Consider the following 17,541-nt stretch of genomic DNA (forward strand, 5'->3'; position numbering starts at 1 on the left):
TAGTTCATTTAAACCTCACAACCATCTTGGAGAGTGGGTGCTATCATTAATTCCCTTTTACAGATGAGTAAGCTGAGGCACAGGCAGGCAAAGTGACTTTCCCAAGGTCAAAAACTAGTAAATAGCAGACTCAACTATGATAGTGTGCAGGCCAGCCAGGGCAGGTTTGCAGATCTGGGCTGTAGGCTGCCACTGAGGCTTGTCGTTTAGGTGCCAAGTGGGAAGCTCTGGGTGGGGTAAGAGGGGACAGTTGGGGCAGCAGCAAACTTGGACAGGCCCATGTCCTACTTAAATCATGGAATCTCATAGGTCAGCGGGATCTTTGAGGATCCTTAGAAGATCAAGTCCACCTTTACCCCCATTTTACTACTGGGGAAAACCAAGGGGAGAAGTGGGACTTGCCCAGGGGCCCCATGGCTCAGGCCCCCTCTCTTCTTCTTAGGGTTCTCATGTGAATTTATGTCATAGACATCAAGAAGCCTAGAGGATGACGCTGTGCTCCTGTGGTTCTAATCTGGAGAGGGGGAGGGCAGGGCTCCATCTTGTAGGCATAATACCTAGGATCATCCTTCCTGGGATGCCTGCCTGTCCCAGAGGAGGGCCATCCTGGACTGGGGAGCAGTCGACACTGGCCTACCCTGGCCCAAAGGCTTCCTCTGGCAGCTGTGCCTAGGTGGGCGCTGACCAGGGTGCTGATCCTGCATGGCCCCTTTCTCTTACAGCCTGGCTGAGGGGAGCAAAGGAAGAGGGAGGGACAATTTTTGGGGGTCATATTTTTGTCACTCAAAGAGACCAACATGACTGTTGGGGGTAATGTTTGATACGCAAGTTTGGGGCTAGGATTTCTTTGTGGTCTTTGTGGCAGAGTGGGGGTCACTCAACTGCTCTGGATATGCTTTTTCATCTGTCCAATGGGGAGACTAGCTCCTAACCTACCAAAGTCAAAAGGCTGGGGTGAGCATCATTTGGGGTCAGATGACAGAGCCCTGCACGGAGCCCAAGGCCAGAACTAGGCCAGTGAAGCCTCTCAGGAGGTCACCCTGACAGGCTTTGGGGCCTGTTCCTTCCTCTGTGGGATGGGGGTTGGGCTGGGTGCTTTCAGGTGCTGTGGCTGTAGGTGGAAGTGCTCAGAGACAGAGACTTTGCAATAGGTCTGACCTCGGAGTCTTGGGCCATCTTGGGAATTATGCAGCATTGTTCCTTTCTCATATCAGTCCTGACTTGTTTTCCGGCTTCAGGAGTGGATTTTGTCCATGCTCCTCCTCTGGACAAGATGTGGGGTCTAGGTATAGCAGTTCTACTAAAAAGAGCACCAGTTTTAGAACTAGGCTGTCTCGGGTCCTCATCACGGCTCTGCCACCCCTGACGGAACAAGCCCAGCACCACTTCGACTAAGCTGCTACCAGTGTTTACCTTGGGAATAGCCAGGTGTACTACACGAGACTAGGAGGAGTTTGGCACACTGAAGCCATCAGATAGTTATTCTCTTCATTGAATAGCAGCCCAAGGTTTCCTTCCTCTTGTTCATGAAGTGAAAGTCATTCAGTCATGTCTGACTCTTTGTAACCCCATGGACTGTAGCCTACCAGGCTCCTCTGTCCTTGGAATTATCCAGGCCAGAATATTGGAGTGGGTAGCTGCTCCCTTCTCCAGGGGATCTTCCCAACCCAGGAACTGAATCCAAGTCTCCTGCATTGCAGGTGGATTCTTTACCATCTGAGCCACCAGGGAAGCTCTCTTGTCCATGAACCCCCAGTCTTATCTACTCATATGGCTTCAGTAATGATAGCTGGTACCCACGGAGCTCCTGCTATCTGTTTGTAAGACACATTATTTGGTTGGGTCCTGCAACAATCCTGAAGGTAGATGTGATGCTCATTTTGCAGATAAAGACACACACCAGCAAAGGGAGGACTGGGAGTCATAACTACTCCTGCTTGATTCCAAGAACCCTGCTTGCCTTCTTGAGCAAATTACTGAAACTTCCCAAACCCTCTTTTTCTGGCCTGGAAAAAATGGGGATAGTATTTCCTTATATTAGATATGATGTATGCTATTTTACAAGGGTACACCCATATTTTTAAACATATGAAAAAAAAACACATTTTGAGTGATATAGGAGAAAGGAATGGAGAGGTTACAGGGGGTAACACAGAACAGTTAAAACGAGGAGGTGGTTGTATTAGTCATAGTACGTCATCAACCAAGACTGACAATTCTTTTCACCTGCTATCCAGGTAAAGGGAGAAGATATAAGGTTTGTACACTAGAGAGTTTCAGACTTTAAAGTGCACACAAACCACTTGGACAACTTGATAAAGTGCAGATTCTCATTTAATAGGCCTGGGTGGGGCCCGAGATTCCACATTTCTAACAAGTTTCTAGGTGATGCTGCTGGTTTGAGTAGCAAGGATGTGTATAGCCTTCCCTTCCTTTCTCAGGAATTCTCAAACAGGTCGGCCAGATGAATCACCTGAGGAACTTACAAAAAATGGACTTAAGGGCCCTTCCCTAGTGATCTGGATCCAGGTCTGGGTTGGGGCCCAAGATGTACTGTGTCCTTCAGGCAAGCATTTCAGGAGACTGGGAGGCTTGGGCAAGCTGGAGAAGCCTGGCTGTGGTGCTCATCTCTATCAAGGCCCGTGCTATAGGGATGTTAATACCCAGGAGACTGGCTTGTCAGACCTCTGTCCCAAACGTGCCTTCCTGGGACAGGCAGGAAAAGGGAAAAAGACCATTTCCCAGGCTCCTTTGCAGCTATGGTTTAAAAGTTGATGTAGGTTCCGACTATCAGATGCATGCAACCAAGCCTTGCACTTGGAACTGAGGTGAGAGGAAGTCGGGGAGGGGGGTCAAGGTGGCAGTACAAGGTGCATTTACTTTCTGGCACAGACCCAGGCAGTTGCTGGGTGGCTCTGGAGTTTCCTGATCCCCAGATCAAGACAATGATGCGATCTTGCTGCTGCTGCATCCAAACCTTCTTGTTTCAAAAAGCTAAAGTAGTTTCTGTTTCCTGCAGCCCTCCCTGTCTCTCCTCTTTCAGAACCCCGTCACCCAACACTCACCTTATGTGGCTAGTATGGAACCTGGCCTTTCCCACGGTCACCCAACGTCCGAGGCTGGGCCTTCCACCTCGTACCTGCCACCTAGCCCTGCCACTAGCGGGGCAAACCTCATGTTCAAACCCCTGTCAGGGCTGCTCTCTGCACCCTAGTATCCTTGGTCGCCTAGGTCTTGCCACTCCTCTATAGCCACCATCCTCACTGCCTGCCACACTCCTACTTGTGACCTAGCCTCTGGGTGAGGCTCAGGGCTCAGCACAGCTGGAGACTTAGGGTAGCCCAAGGACAAACGGGCTGGGGGCTTGGATGCCTGCCTTTGAATCTCTCTTTTGGTGCAAAAAGTCAACAGCGGGCCTTAAGAATGTAAGTTTTATATCAGACAAAGCTGAGGGTATTTATGTGAGGGATCTTTCATCTCCTTGGTGGTGGGACCTGTCTCATTGGAACTGCCCAAAGCAGTCAAGAGTACACGGTGACAGACAGTAACTGCTCCACAGGCTCTAAGTTTTCTTCTGTGAAGAGGCAAGGATCAGTAATAGAATGTCATTAATGAGTAGAAAAGGAAGCTATGAAGGAATCTGGATTTCAAAGAATGAGGTTCTTACAGGGCTTGCTACCTGATTTCTAACTGCATGTCAACAGGTACTAGCCATCCAGCACAGCAATATAAAATGTTTTGAACAGAATATCTGCTTGGAGTCAGGGTCTTGAGACCAGTGACCACCATGGAGGCTGACAGCTCACGACGAGCAGATAAATGCAATGCAGGGAAAAACACAGCTAGCTCTAAGAATCAGGAACAACACGAGGCAAGGAAGAAGAGATGGGGATGAGGAGACTGCCAGAGATGGTACACGTGGTCTGTGTCACTTCAAAAAACAAAGATTTAGAACTAGATGTTTATTTTACTTGTAAGCCGCTGGGTCAATACAAATTATTTCAAAACAAGCAAAAGTGGTACCATGAATCTCACCAGACCTGGAAAGGTCGTGGTAACTTCCCTACAGACAGGACCTTTCTCCTAAATCACATCCAGCCCTGAAACTTCCCCAAAAGTCAAAATGTAACTCCTCTGCGTCTCACCAGTCAGTCACCCCCAGGTGGCTATCACCAAAGCCAGAGTCTGCGGCCTCTGTCTTGTTTGACTTAGGTCAGAATTCCTTGTTTTTTTTTTAAAATAGAGGACACCACCACAATGAGATACCATTTCACACCCACTAGGATGCCTACACACAAGAAGACTAACAAGTACTGGCGAGGAGATGGGAGGAGCCAGGCCCCTTACACTCTGCTAATGGGAATGTCAATGGCACAGTCACTTTGGGAAACAGTCTGGCAGTTCCTCAAAAATTAAACATAGAGTTACCGTATGATCCCATAATTCCACTTCAAGAGAACGGAAAACATATGACCAAACAAAAACTTGTACATAAATGTTCATAGCAGCCTTATTCATAATAGCCATGAAGTTGGAACAACCTGTCCATCAACTGATAAATGGATAAGGGAAATGTGGAATATTATTCAGCCATTAAAAAAATGAATTACTGATACGCGCTACAGCACGGATGGACCCTGCAAACATTAACGGAAAGAAACCAAACGTGAAAGACCACATATTGTGTGATTCTATGTGTAAGGACTGTCCACAATAGGCCTATCTTTAGAGACAGAAAGAGACGAGTGGTTACTTGGGGCTGGGAGAAGGGAATGGAGAGTGACTGTTCATGGGTATGAGGTTTCTTTTTTGGATGATGAAATGTGCAGAACTCAGATATGGTGATGGATGCACAACACTGTGAATGTACTAAAAACACTGAATTGTACACTTTAAAATACATGGACTTTATGCATATGTGAACTGTATCTCAATAAAGCTGTTATTTTTAAAAAGGAGGAACAGGTTATTAAGCGCTGGTATTTCTAGGTTCCACAAAACATACACCTGAATCAATCCCTCTGGCTGCTTGGTGATTACTCATGGCTGGAAGGAGGGAAGTGGCCTAGATACACAACATGTACTGACAGGCTGACTCGGGAGTTCCTAAAGGTCCCATTCACCTCCCCACACATAACTAAGGCACAGTCTGCATTCCTCAGTGTCCTTGATGCAAGGCGTCCCACTCAAAAAATGACTGATTCTGCAGATGAATCACTGAAGTTTCTGTTTTCAGAAAACAGTATTATGCTTGACTGTCCTTTCCACTTTCACTATTAGAAAATCTAAGTGGTGAATTTATTGTTTTAATCTTGTCCTTTCCCTGAATCAGGGTCCTAAAAGTTATCCACTTCCCCTGCTTGTCTGATGTTCCTTTAAATGCTTCTTTTTATAATAAAGGATGCTTTTATGAGCAATCTGCCTCAAGTTCTTTTGGTAGAAGGTATGATCCAGCTTCCAAACAAAAACATCTCACCCATTTGCTGGCTCTTGGGGAAGATGTTCATTGATGACTGCATTGGCAGCTCTGCCTGACCTCTGGGTCTTTTTCCAGAGCAGAGCTGTTCTAAAAGCTTTACAGTGGTCTTTTACTAAATCAGTGCTTGAAACGCAGCCTGCCAGAAATGCCCAGGAAGCCCTAGCCTCCCCAGCTCCACCCAGGTGGCATCTTGGATTGACCCTGCGCATATATGCCTGTCTAGTTTACTTGTAACCCACTCTTGGGCACAGCAGACAGGCACTTCCAGGCTATATAGCACGTTAGCAGATGCCTTAGGAAGGCTCTGGTAGCTCTCTGCTGCTGCTGCTGCTGTTGCTGCTGCTGCTACGTCGCTTCAGTCATGTCTGAATCTGTGTGACCCCATAGACGGCAGCCCACCAGGCTCCCCTGTCCCTCCTCTGCCCACAAATAAATACTATCTCCTAATTTAGAGAAAGGAATCCAAGGAGCTGAAAAATGAAAGGCACCACCCATGGCTGAAATGGTAGCGGTGGAGTGAAAATGACTAGTGCCTTCATCTCTTGCCTCTGAGTCTGGTGCTCTAGGGTGCTCTTTCCAATCCAGCACATGGGTTCATCACTGACCACGTCTGTCAGGCCTCGGGCTGAAAAGGATCCGGAGAACACCAAAGGTCAGGTGGGCCTGGACACAGGGTACAGGCTTCCAGAGGCTGGGGCTCCCCGGGGGTGGAATGCCTTCCTGGGTTGTTTCCTGTATCACCAACTCCTCCATTCACCCTTCTCACACACTGGCTTCCAGAGGCCAGGCTCCCTGCTTGTCCCTAAGTCCAGCACTGCGCTGCTATGCTCATGTCGGGGCCTCACGGTGGGCGAGAGGCACAGAGTTGGAGACTCTGTAGGTAAGCACTACACAAAGCCTTTACCCTTCACTCTTTACCTTTTGCCCCAGTTACTAGGGATCATCGTGCATAGAAGCCGACACCAGGATGTCTTATAGCAAGAAAGGCACCTCGGATTTTGCAGGTGGGCACAATGGCCCTGGGAGGGGAAGGGACTTGCATAGGTCACTCAGTTAAGTTAGCGGTAAAAAAGAGATTAGCCTTTAGGTCTGCCCTGTTTATTCCTCTGTTCGTAGGCGGCCACTGCCCAGGCACGACAGACCCAGAGGACAGGCTCAGACAAGCAGAGCTGGAACGTCTTGCCCTTTCCAGAGATGCAGTCGTTCTGCAGTGCGCCTGGCCTTGTGGAGGTCATCCCTGCGGCCTATGGGGGTTCCAGCCACTCATTTTCATCCATGCAGCCAGACCATCTCAGTGGTATCAGGAGCGAGAGCAAGTCACGAAAAGAAGATGCCTAAGAGAATCCTTTAGCCCCTCAAAGATCCAAACTCTCAAGTCTCATACATGGAAGGAGTTGTGCAGTAAAGAAGAGTGGGAGACCGGCAACATGATTTCTGTATTGACATTTGGTTCTTAATAATAACATCCAAAATGGGTTCTGTTCTTATAGTGATGCAGCTGGAACTGCATCGGGTCAAGGGCATATGTTGCCGGAGTCTCCCCTGGGAAGCGGAGAGGAGCTGGTGGTGAGACACACACTGATTTCTCTTTGGGACCTATATGCAGCCGGGTGGAGAACTGCAGCAGGTGCCCTGGCTCTGGTAGGGGGTGGGGAGGCAATCCCAGCCGGCCTGCAAACACATGGACAGAGTCCTTTGTCCCCAGCCCGCAAGAAAATGGGTGCTGATGGGGCCCGCGATGGCAGCTCCAGGACAGTGGAGGGAAGGCTGGGACGTTACATTCTTGAGGCCTTCACAGGTACATGTCATCGTAGCCCGGTGGGGGCAGGTGGTCTGGGTTAGGTCTGGAATGGAAAGAAGGGCTGGTGAGTTGGGGTGATGAAGTGTCAGGGGCACACAGGTAGACAGGATCCTGCATGGAGGGAGCCTGCCTCCAGAATGATGTGGTGGTTTGTGGAGTTAAAGACCATGTGCTCTAGAGTTGGCCTGAATTCTGATTTTCCCATGTTGGACAAGTTACTTCATCACTACAGGCCTCAATTTCTGTCTCTGTGAAATATCTATCCATAAGTGCTGACATAAGAATTCACCGAGTTCCTGGCACATACAAGATGTCCAGTAAATGTGAATAGCAACCCCTCCTCTGAGTCCTCCTGGAGGGAAGCTGGGGAAGGGAGACACTGAGGAATGGGAAGCTCATGGAAGGCTTCAGGGAGCACCAGGCAGGGGCCTGGAGGAGGCTCCACTCTCTTGGTGGCAAGGCCTGGGACTACTGGCAATTCTGCGCTTGGTGTCAGATGCCTTTATCCCTGTAATGCTGAGCTGAGCCGCTATTGGGTCCTACCTCTCAGCATCCCTGAGTGAATACCTACCCAGATGGGCTGGTCCCAATGGGTCCAAAGGGGTCAAAGCGTGCTCCTGGGGGCACAGCGCCTGGAGGAAGCCGGTTTGGGAGTCCTGATGACGGGTCAATAAGTGCTCTTGGGAAGCCAGATCTCAGGGGATCCACAATCATGCCACCTCTCCGACACCTGAGGCAAGAAGGAATGATGGGTGAGCAGGTGTGGCAAGCAGCTGTTGGAGAAGAAGTGAAGGTGATGAGAATGTAGGTAAAAATGATTTGGATACCAACTCTGGATGGCTCACGCAGACGTGCGTGGATGGTTGCCTGAGTGCCAGCAGGAAGTGGGCAAGAGCAAGAACACACAAAAAGAGCAAGAACACACCTTTTCTGGCCATCATGGCCTGCGCTTTCAGCTCTACAAGCTCCAGGACCCCTGCCATGCCCTGCAGCCAAGGAAGGGGGCGCGATTTGATCAAGAACATGTGCCAGAACTTGTCAAGGCGAATGCAGAACCAACACAAGGCTCTTCCAGGCACAGCTTTAGGTCTAAGGGCTAATGAATTGAGACAATTTATAACACTAGCTTTTTGTGTGTGTGTGGTTTTCTTGAAGGGTCTCTGGGCATTCTATGACTTGATTGTCCAAGTCTGACTCTTGACAGTACCCATCCCTCATGGAGTTCTATGGATCTGACCTTATGGCTCAAACTAGGATGAATAAGAAGGTGATGTTACCCCAAACTTTGAGGTCAAAGTTTGAGCTTAACTTCAGCTCAAGCAGAAGTATTAAGTTAAAAAGTTAAGTTAAGCTTAATTGTTCAAGCTTAAGACTTACTTTCCCCACTGTCTAAAAATGAAACACTCAAGTTGGGGACACCCTTTGCAGCAGAGCTTAAAATCTAGAAGCACTGAGCAAAGACAGTGCAGTGCATAGCTGAGGCTATAACTCTGTTGGGGACTTCACAAGAACTACCCCAGAGTCTAGTGGGGATCAGTGACCCTCCCTTATCAAGTGCGGTCATGACCTCTGAAGAGCCCGCAACTGACCTCAGGTCTGTAACCCACTAGTGTGTTTTCCAGTCTTCACCTGATAGACTCCCCTCCCCCCCCCGGGGGTATCGTCCCACCAGGGCAAGCGGGGCCAGAAAACAACAGTGGAACTGCCCACTGGGCTTGCTCAGTTGCTCCCAACATTCAGAGCCCTCTTGCACTGCTCCAGGCATGGCAGAGCAGAACAGTGGCAGTGCTTCCTCAGCCACTCGGCAACAAATGCCTCCTTCACCCCAAAGGAAGACTGACAGAAAGTTCTAAAATTGGAAGATGAGCTGGGGCTGAAAGGCCACGAGACCAAGTCGTGTTGCTGCCACCTCCCCAGCAGTACTCACCCAAAGGGGTCTAGGTCCTCTCCCCCGACAGCAAACGGGCCCAGGGGATCACACCTGAAACAAACAAGGGACAATTACTGAAAGTCGCAGAGCAGCTTGGCGCCTGGGCTCCCAGAGGTCCAAAGCTGATGTCTGTGGGGACACATATGTACTTCCAGGCATGGAGGTGGGGAAGTCCCTGCCTAAGACCATAATACAAGGGGTATTTCAACGTGGTCCTTGGCATAGACTAACACTGAAAACATTACATATCACAGTAACGTGAAAAGAGCTGGACACAAAGCTAGAAACACGGAGGATTCCTAATGATGTAGAAAGATAAAAATATGAACAGTGGGAAACACATACATTTTATTTTATTCAAACCTTTCTCAGGTTCCTAAAGTCTGTACAAAGAATTAAGAACATTTAGACCAGAAAAATACTATTCTAATCCCAAACCAAAAGCTCAAATTTAAAAGCTTTCCAAGGATGGAGTGAGATGGGTGCTCATATACAGCTAGAACTGTTTCTCAACCTTTTTCTCATTATGGCCTCTGCATGAAATGTTAAAAGCAGATACTGTATATCAGTTTATGCACTGGAAACCACTGGATAGCCACAAAATTTCTAAGGTTTTTTCCACCCCCCACCAAGAACCAATTTTTCCCCACACTGAGACTGCAGGAGCCAGAAGCATAAATTAGTGCATGCTTTGTGGAAACCAAGTTTATACTAATACACACACACAGACATATACACACACAGACACAATGTAACTGCCTCTCAAGAGCCTTTTGTATCTTTACATTTCATGGTCTGATAATGTTATGCCTAGGTATCCATCATAAGGGATTCCATGTGGCTCAATGGTCAAGAATCTGTGGCCAATGTACGAGGATGGGGAAGATCCCCTAGAGAAGGAAATGGCAACCCACTCCAGTATTCTCGTCTGGGAAATCCCAGGACAGAGGAGTCTGGTGGGCTACAGGCCATGGGGTCACAAAAGAGTCACACATGGCTTAGTGACTCAACAACAAATCCATCTTAAAGAAATTCAAATATCGTCATACAGACTTTAACCAAGGGCACTGGATTGGTCACAAATGGGGACCAGTCAGGTAGATCGTGGAGCCATGGGAACAAATGTTCTTAGAATGTTTAAAAATGATGTGGAAAAGTGTTTATGTTCTAGCGTTCTAGTGTAGAGAAAAGGGGATTGTCAATAGCCTAGGAAAAATGTGTGTGTGTATAACAAAAAACAAGAAAGAAGCATAACTGAAAATAAAAACAGTGACAGTTATACCTGGGTGACACTTCCTCTTTATACTTTCCTACTTTTTCTATGAAGGATCTGGCTATGGATATAATGAAACAAAAAAGATCTGGTATTTGAAAGTATGCTTTGGAATCTACTTGGAGCCCTGGCAAGCAATACAAACCTGACAGTTCTGGGGCATGGCAGACCTCAGAAAAGCTTTGTAAATAGCAGTTAATCGAAGCTTATAGTAAGAAGCCATTAATTAAAGACCTGGGAAAAAATCCAAAAGTAGGTGCTTCTCCAGTCAGTTCTACCAATGAGCTGGAAAAGACATAGTGATTAGGCAGACATGGTTTCCAAGGGAAGCAATTTTTCCTGATGGAGGTTATTGTTTCCAAGCCATGGTTGATGGAGCTGGCAGTCAAACTTTCAGGTGGCCTCCCAATAACTTGCCTCACTGGTGAGACCAGGTGGTGCGGAGGGCAGGAAGCATTTTATCTGTCTCCACAAGCTGCCCCCTTACAGAGAGCAAACAGAACCAACTGTAACAATGACTTGGAGAAATGAGCCTTGATGCCTCCTGCAACATGGAGCCATCTCTATTTTTCTCTCTGAGGCCACAGAGCGTGAGGAGAGAAGAAATAACAACAGATAAGAAAGGCAGTTGCCAAGCCAACCCCAACAATTTGGGTACTTCAAATGGTCATGGTATATCCCTTAGGCTCGTACTCAACATAGTCTAACTGCAACACAAGCACCCTTCTGTGAGCTCTTCATATATACACCCAGAATCTATTATAAAATAGTCTCAGTCCTGAATGTGCTGAATGAGGCTCTCAGGATTAAAAAAAAAAAAAAGGTAATTTTGGTACAGTCTCTAGAATCAAGTCCCTAAAACTTCATCTGGTAATCAACTGAAGGAGAGTGTGAGTATGCTAAGTCACCTCAGCCACCTTTGACTCTTAGCTTGCCAGGCTCCTCTGTCCATGGGATTTTCCAGGCAGGAATACTGGAGTGGGGCGCATGCCCTCTTCTAGGGGATCTTCCTGACCCAGGGACTGAACCCACGTCTCTTATGTCTTCTGCACCAGCAGGCAGGCTCTTAAAGCTGAGCCACCTGGGAAACCCCTGACGGAGAATGCTGGTACGCTAAATGCTATAGGCACATCTGCCTGGCTGGGCCCACGGGACTGTCTAATGGGATTTGGGGGTGATCCTGACCACACATAATTTCCTCATTCTCTCCTTTGGTCTTAGATAAAAACAACTTGGCTCTCTTGGGCACACAAATCCTGCTGATGCCATTCTTGTGGCTGAGGTGGTCTAGTTAATAGAAAAAACCTCGGGACCCTAGGTGCGGGGCTGCCTGGCTGGTTGGCAGGAATCTGTCACAAAATCTTTGCACCTCAGTCTTTAAAAATGTAAAATCTAAGCAGTAAAGTCACAGGGTCTGCTGTGATGGTGAAACGTTGTATTGGACATGAACAGATTTGTTGACAGGAAAAGCCTGGAAGAATGGAATAACAGCAGCTGCTGATATTTACTGACAGCTTGCTTTGTGTCAGGCACCATGCTAAATTTAGTTTTTAAGATTTAATTCTGTGAATAGGTAATGCCTTCACCAGTTTCAAAATTCAAGACAATACATAGATTGAATTCAAAATTCAAAGGCTACATAGATCCATAATCTTGTGCTGAATGTGTTTTTGAATTCAGAATTTTTCATATTTTAGAAATATGTGTATACCAAACATGATTATGTAGCACCCTGTAAACAAAACCCTAAAATTTCTGCAAAATGAATAAGAATTCACATAAACTGAATATATAAGGAACTTCATGCCACTTCAGGTCACGTTGTGCTACCAAAAAAGGTTTGGCACTAATCTTATGAAAAAAACAAAACAAAACAGCAACACTTTTTTTCAGTGCTCTTTTGATTTCAGAGCTGTAGATAAAAGATTCTGGACCTGTACAAGTTAAAAAAAAATACCTCCCTCTTAGCCCTGTCCTCCAGCCTACCAGGTCTTCCCACAGACAACTACTAACATCAGCTTCTTGTATGTCCTTCCAAAGATACTTTGCATATATGAGCAAATATGCATCTCCTCTACTTTTCAAACAGATGGATGTGCAGAGTTCTTTATATACATTACCTTATTTCATCTTTGTAACAGCCCTCTGAGGCCATATACTTATTTTACAAATGAGGAAACTGAGGCTCAAAGTAGCAAGTGTTTTTACACAAGCCACATAGGTATAAGTAGCCAAGAATGTAAATTTTACACCAGGTTTGCCCAACTTCAAAAGCCATGTTCCTTTAATTGGTATGTTGAGACCATTTACATTTAATGTGATATGTTTATATTTAGGTCTGCCATTTACACTATTGCTTTTCCAATTGTTCCCTTTTTTCTTTCTTCTGTTTTCTCTCTTCATAATTCAACAGAAGGGGTAAAGAGTGGAAACAGTGACAGATTTTATTTTCTTGGGCTCCAAAATCACTGCGGATGGTGACTGCAGTCATGAAATTAAAAGACACTTGCTCCTTAGAAGGAAAGCTATGAAAACCTAGACAATGTATTAAAAAGCAGAGACAATACTGTACACTTACAAAGATCCACAGAGTTAAAATTATGGTTTTTCCATTAGTCATGAACAGATGTGAGAGTTGGACCATAAAGGCTAAGCACCAAAGAATTTATGCTTGTGAACTGTGGTGTCGGAGAAGACTCTTAAGAATCCCTTGGACTGCAAGGAGATCAAAACTGTCAATCCTAAAGGAAATCAACCCTGAATATTCATTGGAACGACAGATACTGAAGTTGAAGCTCCAATACTTTGGCTATCTGATGGGAAGAGCCAACTCTTTGGAAGAAACTCTGATGCTAGGAAAGATTGACGATGAGGATGACAGAGGATGAAATGGTTGGATGGCATCACTGACTCAATGCACAAGAGTTTGGGCAAACCCCAGGAGATAGTCGAGGACATGGGAGCCTGGCATGGCGAGGTCCATGGGGTTGCAAAGAGTCGGACACAACTTAGTGACTGAACAACAACAAATTAAACATATTCTAATTCTCTTGAACTAGAGAACAGCCTATTATAGTTATCTAAATATTTACTATTTTTATTGCTCTTCCTTTGTTCCTGATGTTCCAAGTTTCTATTTGATTTCCCTTCCTTTTTGTCTGAAGAACCTTCATTAGCAATTTCCTCTGAGAAAATCTGTTGACTATGAATTCTCTTAGTATCCTTTATACTAAGAATATCTTAAAATCCTTCAGAAGTAAGATGATGTATTTGTTGGATATAGAATTCTTGTTCTGACACTTCTTTTTTTCTCCATTTAATGATCAACTTATTTCTGGTTTTCTGATGAGAAATCCACAATCATTCAAAGTCTTTTTTAAAAAATATACATTTATTTATTTTAATTGGAGGTTACTTTACAATATTCTATTGGTTTTGCCATACATCATCATGAATCCGCCAGAGGTATATACGTGTTCCCCATCCTGAACCCCGCTCCCTCCTCCCTCCCCATACCATCCCTCTGGGTCATCCCAGTGCACCAGCCCCAAGCATCCAGTATCATGCATCGAACTTGGACTGGTGATTTGTTTCATATATGACATTATACATGTTTCAATGCCATTCTCCCAAATCATCCCACCCTCTCCCTCTCCCACAGAGTCCAAAAGACTGTTCTATACATCTGTGTCTCTTTTGCAAATTCTTATTCCACTATAAGCAACACATGTTTCTCTCTAGTTGCTTTCATGACTTTTTTTTCATTTTTAGCAATGTGATTATGTATGAGCATGAACTTCTTCGGGTTTATCCTGTTTAAGATTTGCTGAGCTTTTAAAATCTGTACGTTTATGTCTTTTGCCAAATCTGGGAGTTTTTAGCCATTATTTTCTTCAAATAATTTTTCTGTACTACACTCTTTCTCTTCTCCTTCTAAGACTCTCATGGTCCCAGTGTTAGATCTTTTATAATTGTTTCAGGTTTCTGAAACTGTTTAAAACATTTTTTCTCTCTGTTGTTCAGATAGGATAATTTCTATTGATCTATTTCCATACTTAATATTTCCTCTGTTTTCTCTACCTTGCTACTGATTCATCCAGTGAAGTTATTTTGATTATTGTATTTTTCATTTCTAAAATTCCCATTTGGTTATTCGTTGAATCTTGTTTTCAAGCTGAGATCTTCTATCATTCCATTTGTTTCAAGACTATTTGCCCTTACTTCTCTGAGCATTTTGTAACAGCTGCTTTATCTGTCAGCTAATTATTCCAACATTTGTGTCACCTTGGAATACTGGCGTCTGTTTTGTCTTTTTATGAGCTGAAATTTTCTTGATTCTTTGTAGTCCCCAACATTTTTAATATTTTGTTATGAGGTTTTAGGAGAATCCTGATATTGTTGTCTTAGCAGGCAATCAACCAGCTGGGTTTGGGATTCAAGCTCAGGTTTCAATGTCAGTTCTGTTTGCAAAGCCTTTGTAGTGCTATCTAGTTCTGTACCACATATGTGCTATCCAGTGGTCAGTCTGAGACCTGGCAGTGGGCAATACTACAGTTCTGTTCCCAAAGTTTTTGGTGTGCTATTTAAGAATCACATCCACTTAAGTACATTGTGCAGAGAAGGCCTGGAGTCCACAAACTTTACCGAGTTGCCTTCTGAACCCTTCCCTTTCTATGATCTATCACCTTGGTGGACAAGGAAATGGCAACCCACTCCAGTATTCTTGCTTGGAGAATTCCATGGACAGAGGAGTCCATGGGGTCACAAAGAGTCGGACACGACTGAGCGACTAACATATCTCCTTGGTACCTTCTAGGTCCTCGGGGCTTTTCTTTTGGTCCTCTGGCCAGAAAGCTGGGGCACTACTTACCTTGCTCTGCCATGTACCTCCCCTGACAGTGCCTATGTCCACATACCTGTATCAAGTGGAGGAAGAACAAAGAGAGGATAAAAAGCAGCAGTGGTTCACTTCATACTCTTGAAACAAGTCTTATTGGAAAGGAAGGGTCTTTTCCTTCAGTTTTAAGTGTTTTTGGACTGTCACATGTTGGGAATTTTTGGAAAAAAGGAAGAAAATACCTGGGAGATTTTCTTCCCACCCTCTCTAAGCACTAGACCCCATTCTCAGTACTTTAGCCAGAATGGAGAACTCTCCTGGAGTGCTTTCTTTCCATGCCAAGATCTAATTCTTCGTTTTGGGCTTCCTTGAGGCCAGTTTATTGGTATTTCGGCCTTTGATCTTCTCTCCCAATGTACCTGCTACTATTTTTCAGCATCCTCAAATAACTGCTCCATGCATTCTGTATAGCTGCAATCAATGGGAAAGTCAGGATGGAGTGTGCTTACTCCAGGACCAGAAGTTTCCAAACCCAGGCTTTTAACTGGTACATACCAGTTGTCTGCTTACCATACCAATATATTTGCTTTGAACACAGCTGCTGGTCTGCACTCATTGGTGACTACTGTGACTACCAGGCGTGAACACAAAGCTCTCCATCTGCACATCACACTTCTCTGGGAGTGCCGGCTGTGTTTTCACAGTACTTCCGGCAGTAGTTACCTGAAGATTTCTCGCCCCTGACCTCTGATTTGGTTTTCATGGCATTGTTTGAACCACCTAAGCCAGTTCTGTTCAAGTTGTTATGTGCACCTGAATCGGAGGGTGAATCCTGCTAAAATGCAGGTTTTAATTCAGAAGATCAGGAATGGGATTTGAGATGCTTCATTTTGTAAAAGCTCCCATGTGATCTGACATTGCTGGTCTGGGGACCTCAAATAGCTAGGCTGCTTCCCAGTGAGGATACAAGTTCAGCTGGGGAATCATGGTGATCGAGGTTTATGTACTTTGTCCTGCCAAATGTGGAAACTCAGGACTGGGAGATGCTGATAACTGTAGATAAGAACGTGTGTACAAGTAGAGCACCAGCTATGTGTTCTGAGCAAGCAGAGCACCACACCTTTCCCTTTCCTAATCCCAAGGATATTCTATGAGTTCAAAGGTGAATGGGAGATTGAGAATGGTTGGAAAATACTGCATTTAGGCTATGTGAACTAGATGGGCAAACAGTGGAAACAGTGTCAGACTTTATGGACTCCAAAATCACTGCAGATGGTGACTGCAGCCATGAAATTAAGACACTTACTCCTTGGAAGGAAAGTTATGACCAACCTAGACAGCATATTCAAAACCAGAGACATTACTTTGCCAACAAAGGTCTGTCTAGTCAAGGCTATGGTTTTTCCAGTGGTCATGTATGGATGTGAGAGTTGGACTGTGAAGAAAGCTGAGCGTCAAAGAATTGATGCTTTTGAACTGTGGTGTTGGAGATGACTCTTGAGAGTCCCTTGGACTGCAAGGAGATCCAACCAGTCCATTCTAAAGGAGATCAGTCCTGGGTGTTCTCTGGAAGGAATGATGCTAAAGCTGAAACTCCAATACTTTGGCCACCTCATGTGAAAGAGTTGACTCATTGGAAAAGACTCTGATGCTGGGAGGGACTGGGGGCAGGAGGAGAAGGGGACGACAGAGGATGAGATGGCTGGATGGCATCACTGACTCGATGGACGTGAGTTTGCGCGACAGAGTTGGTGATGGACAGGGAGGCCTGGTGTGCTGCAATTCATGGGGTCACAAAGAGTTGGACACGACTGAGTGACTGAACTGAAGAAAGATTTTTAAAAGAAAAATATGCATATTTCATACTAAAAATTGTAAGAAAAATGTTACCCATCATCTGACTCTAACACAATGATTATTTTTGCTTTTTCTTCCTAGTCTTCTTATGAGCATATTTTTATATGCTTACATGAAAATTGTAAGTACAATTATATCTGTTTTCCTCCATTTGCATCCTATATTTCTCATGTTGTTTGTCCTTGCTACTAAAATTTTTAATGACCAAACAATATTCACTGAAGTGAAGAAAATCTTTAAAATTCTTCTAATGTAGGCATTAGTATTGCTTCTGGTGTGTGTAATTATAAATAATGCTGTAGTTAGTAACTTTCATGTTCATGTTTTTTCCATGTTAGAAAAAAGTTAACTGTTATCCTTCGCC

At 45.1% G+C, this 17,541-nt stretch overlaps 1 protein-coding gene across 2 annotated transcripts in view; it reads right to left on the reverse strand.

Annotated features, from left to right (window-relative positions):
- PSMF1 (proteasome inhibitor subunit 1) overlaps window positions 3,953-17,541 on the reverse strand; it is a 42,511-nt gene continuing 28,922 nt past the window's right edge. Inside the window, exons 5-7 of one of the 2 annotated variants that reach the window (XM_005688330.3) lie at window positions 9,208-9,261; window positions 7,852-8,010; window positions 3,953-7,323 (exon numbers count right to left, since the gene is read on the reverse strand). In XM_005688330.3, coding sequence (XP_005688387.1) covers window positions 7,272-7,323; window positions 7,852-8,010; window positions 9,208-9,261 — 265 coding nt within the window. In that variant the 3' untranslated portion in view covers window positions 3,953-7,271. Of the gene's footprint in view, window positions 7,324-7,851; window positions 8,011-9,207; window positions 9,262-14,612; window positions 15,400-17,541 lie in introns of those variants that run through there. The other variant, XM_005688331.3, reaches the window with a different exon arrangement.

The sequence above is a fragment of the Capra hircus genome, chromosome 13 (assembly GCF_001704415.2).
Source record: "Capra hircus breed San Clemente chromosome 13, ASM170441v1, whole genome shotgun sequence".
Lineage (NCBI taxonomy): Eukaryota > Metazoa > Chordata > Mammalia > Artiodactyla > Bovidae > Capra > Capra hircus.